We start from the raw sequence: 3,548 nt of genomic DNA on the forward strand, positions 1-3,548 counted from the left end.
AAAAAAAAAAAATATGACTTTCCCTAGATTAAAAAAAAAATAGAATTAGTCTATTTAAAATAATACAGGGTACTGATTGACCGTACAGTCTATCATGAATTCTGAACATTGCAATGAAGATGGGATGGGGGTCCACATGCTTACTGTAAATGGAAGCATTCCTTAAAATGACTGCCCTGGACATGGGTGTGGACTGTTTACTGTAAACGGCTAAGACTAGCCTTTGGGGCAAAGACCACCGGGGATGTAGGCTATGACCAGGTCTTCATACTTCTGCCTCTCTGAGGCCAGGTCATTTTTAATGAATCTCAAATTCTATAGATTCCTGTACATTGATTTCATTTCCCAAAGGTAAACAAGTTATGTTCAGACACACAAAATCTCCAATCAGCTTCTTACATTGGGGAACCCAGTGGACAGATGGGCAGACTATGAGTTTCCCAGGGAGAAATGCCGAGTGCAAAGTGTGACGGGCCATTCAACCAGTGTCTAACGATGTTGATCTTTCTCCTCTAAATACAGGAGGAGTAATTCATGTGAGGACCCCTCTGAAGTCTACATGGTCTTGGGGCTGGCCTGACAGAAAGCAGAGACTGAGACTCCGACTCCCCTCTCTTTGGCCTATCAACTGAAAGTAACTACAATAAAAGAAACCTTTAGTCAGTCCGATTTCCCTGCATCATTTCAAGGTCTAAGTCCTTGAGAGGGAGGAGTGTGATAGGCAGTTAGCTAGAAATGAGTGGGTAGCCCTCAGAAAATTGGACAGCAGCCACATCACAGCTTAGCAGGAGTTAAAACCAGACCATCTGCAGAGACTCCTCTCTCCCATCCAGCTCCTGGCACCGGGATGGCAAGGCAGATCCATTTTCCTTCTTTAGTATCTGAGGACAACACACAGGAATAGTCATAAATTTCCCTCTTGTCATTCCTCATAAATACAAAGGGACCCAACAAGACATTTTGGTGAATATCCTAATTCCCATTAATTGTGAGAGAGATCCACAAGCACAAGAAAAAGCCCATGAATTCAAAAAACCCTGATACTCTGATGGACCTTTCCCTGCTAAATATTCATGATTAAATCTTGGAATAAATGTAAGACCTACACCCATACCCAGTGCAGTTGTCCCCCAGCAGCTGCCCACCTGCATGTCCTTCAGGCATGGAAGTGGACTCCTTTCCTATTAAAACTCTTCACTTTCCTATTAAAATGTCCGTTTTTCTGCTCTACAAGTGTTTGCATCTCAACATGGGTCTCTAATCAGAGATCTGGACCTAAAGAACCAAGGATTTTACACAACGCAGATCAACTCTCCCATCCTATGACAAAAACGAGGTGTGATTGGGTCTGTGACAAATGAGATGGTTGAACATGTGTAAAGTGGCAGATGGCAGGTGTGGCTGAAAAGACCTCCAGGGGCCAGGTCAGGGAGAGGCCCAAGAGTCCGCTAAGGACCTGAGACTTGCCCTGAAGGGGTAGAGCTAGGCAGAGAACTGATGGAGAGCAAAGCAGGAGAGCACACGTCGGGCAGTGAAGCATAAAGAAAACCAATGCAGGGGGCAAAAAGAATGACAAGACTCCCCCCCACCCCCCGAGTCCAGCCAGCTTCTTGGTGCCCTGGCACTACTCTGAGTCAAGGAGAACCTCTTCTGACTGATCAGATTCCATCCCAGGCCCCTTGAGGTTAAGTCTGTGCCAACACCATGACTGGCCATGCATGAGGGCCAAGGCCATCCTGAAGGTCCCTAGGTCCCTTAGGAAGCCAGGAGGCGGCTCCCCGATGGGTTTCTGAAAACACTGATGCCCAAGGTGGGAATCCTGGGTGCCTGGGAGCCTGCGGCTGGCCTTAGGAAAGCCACTTTCAGGCTGCCCCCTCCATCCCTGCAGGCTGCTGTCTCGCCATAAATTCTCCCTATGACCCCCAAACTGTGGCTGGCCTCAGAGCAGCCCTTGGAAAGCTGGCTGGCCCCAACCTCAGTCAGGTCTTAGAGAAAGTGTTTCTACAACCGGAACAGAACACTCATCACTGTGCACAGGCCTGGCTTCCACAGCAAGCAGACTCAGCAGCACAGTCCAAGGACCTCGGCCCTGGGAGACCAGTGAACAGTATAGGGTCCACAGGACGCCATCGTCCTCTTCTGGACACGCGACATCGTCACCACAGCCAGACAACCTGAAGTTCTGCAGTCCCCCTAAAATGAAGGCAGGTAATGTTAGCTTGGGGAGGTCAGACCCAAAGCCTGCATTTTTACCCTGCTTTATCCCTTCGGAACCACTTTTAATAATTTACTCTGGCTTAGGGTCACCTGGACATTGTGGGAAGTGAGTCTTTCGACTCCCTCATTTCACGCCAACTACTACTTTAGGGAACAAGATAAGCCTAGCCCTGTTCAAGATGAATGCACTCCAGCAAAATATTTGTGAATTTTATTCAGAGAACAGAAGAGGGGAGAAGTGGGCAGGAAAAAGTCCATTCTCATGTTGCCCCAGGCGTGGGCTAGGAGCCCTGCTGTCCCAGGCTGGCTCCAGACTGTCCTGTCAGGTTGCTGTAGAGGTGATTTCCAAGGCCACTCCTGCGAGGTCTGCTCCTGGCGGCGATGTGGTCAGCGCACTCCATCCTCCAGTGTCCAAGGCCTTGCCCAGCTCCCGCCTGGAGTAGTCGAAGCTGGTTAGTCTCTCACAGCCTGGTGGACCTCAGGGCGTTCTTGCAGTCCCTTCAAAATGCAAGAGGAAACTTCAGTTTTAATGAGCTTGATTTAACCTGTCCACATCCTACCTAATAAACTGCCCTTGTCCCCCAAGACGGTCACAATGCTGCTGTCAGTAACTACTAAGGTGGAAATCCATAGCAGGCAGGGTGCAGCCTCAGTGCTCACTTACCTGTTGGATGCCTTTGCCGGAGCTGGAGCCACTCGGCTGGGCCTGCTCTTGGGGACCTGGATGCAGCAGTTTTCTCTCAGACAGCTGATGAACTTCCTGGCCAATCCCTGGCAGCCCTGGTCCTTGGGACTGGCAGAGGCTGTGTGTTGGGAGCCCTCAGGTCCCTGGGGATGTCCACCAGGGCTGCTGGTGCCAGGGGTGCAGGCGGAGGCTCCAGGTTGAGCCTCAGCGGCCGGACTTGAGGGGGCCGGACTGGGAGCCTGGGACTTGCCCTGCGGTCTGGAGCGGTGGCCACAGGCAGGCTGGGAGGCCGAGCGCGGAGGTGGGGTGGTCCCCCGTGGACCGAGGCTGAATCTGTCCTGTGAAACTGGTGGTGGAGGGGGCCTCTTCTCTGGGGGTGTGCGGAGGAATCTCGCAATCCCCGAGGCGGGGCGGAGAGGGGGGATCTTCCCCTCCTGGCTGCCATAGAATTGGGCAGGCTGCCAGGCTAGACGCCGAGTGGGGATCTTGGCCTCAGGACCATCAAGCAACGTGGGAGGCAGGGAGGCTGGGCGGGCGGGGCCTTCTCCGCTGGCTTCCTGATCCCTTGAGTCGTGCACAGGCAGGTGCGGTGGGAGGTTAGGGGACAGGAAGGCCACCGACACATCTGAGGGTGTGGGATGAAGGG

General features: G+C 52.1%; 2 protein-coding genes across 2 annotated transcripts in view; one reads left to right on the forward strand and one right to left on the reverse strand.

The window, feature by feature from the left end:
* The window catches only part of WDR35 (WD repeat domain 35), a 101,433-nt gene extending 100,321 nt beyond the window's left edge, over positions 1 to 1,112 (forward strand). Inside the window, exon 30 of the mRNA XM_014583870.2 lies at positions 523 to 1,112. The gene's annotated coding sequence lies outside the window, so the exon portion shown is untranslated. The remainder of the gene's footprint in view (positions 1 to 522) is intronic.
* A 1,341-nt stretch (positions 1,113 to 2,453) lies between these two features.
* LOC102472413 (MAP/microtubule affinity-regulating kinase 4-like) overlaps positions 2,454 to 3,548 on the reverse strand; it is a 2,363-nt gene continuing 1,268 nt past the window's right edge. Inside the window, exons 3-4 of the mRNA XM_006167682.1 lie at positions 2,882 to 3,527; positions 2,454 to 2,715 (exon numbers count right to left, since the gene is read on the reverse strand). Of these exons, the coding sequence (XP_006167744.1) occupies positions 2,679 to 2,715; positions 2,882 to 3,527 (683 nt within the window). The 3' untranslated portion in view covers positions 2,454 to 2,678. The remainder of the gene's footprint in view (positions 2,716 to 2,881; positions 3,528 to 3,548) is intronic.

The sequence above is a fragment of the Tupaia chinensis genome, unplaced genomic scaffold, assembly GCF_000334495.1.
Source record: "Tupaia chinensis unplaced genomic scaffold, TupChi_1.0 Scaffold144952_1, whole genome shotgun sequence".
Lineage (NCBI taxonomy): Eukaryota > Metazoa > Chordata > Mammalia > Scandentia > Tupaiidae > Tupaia > Tupaia belangeri.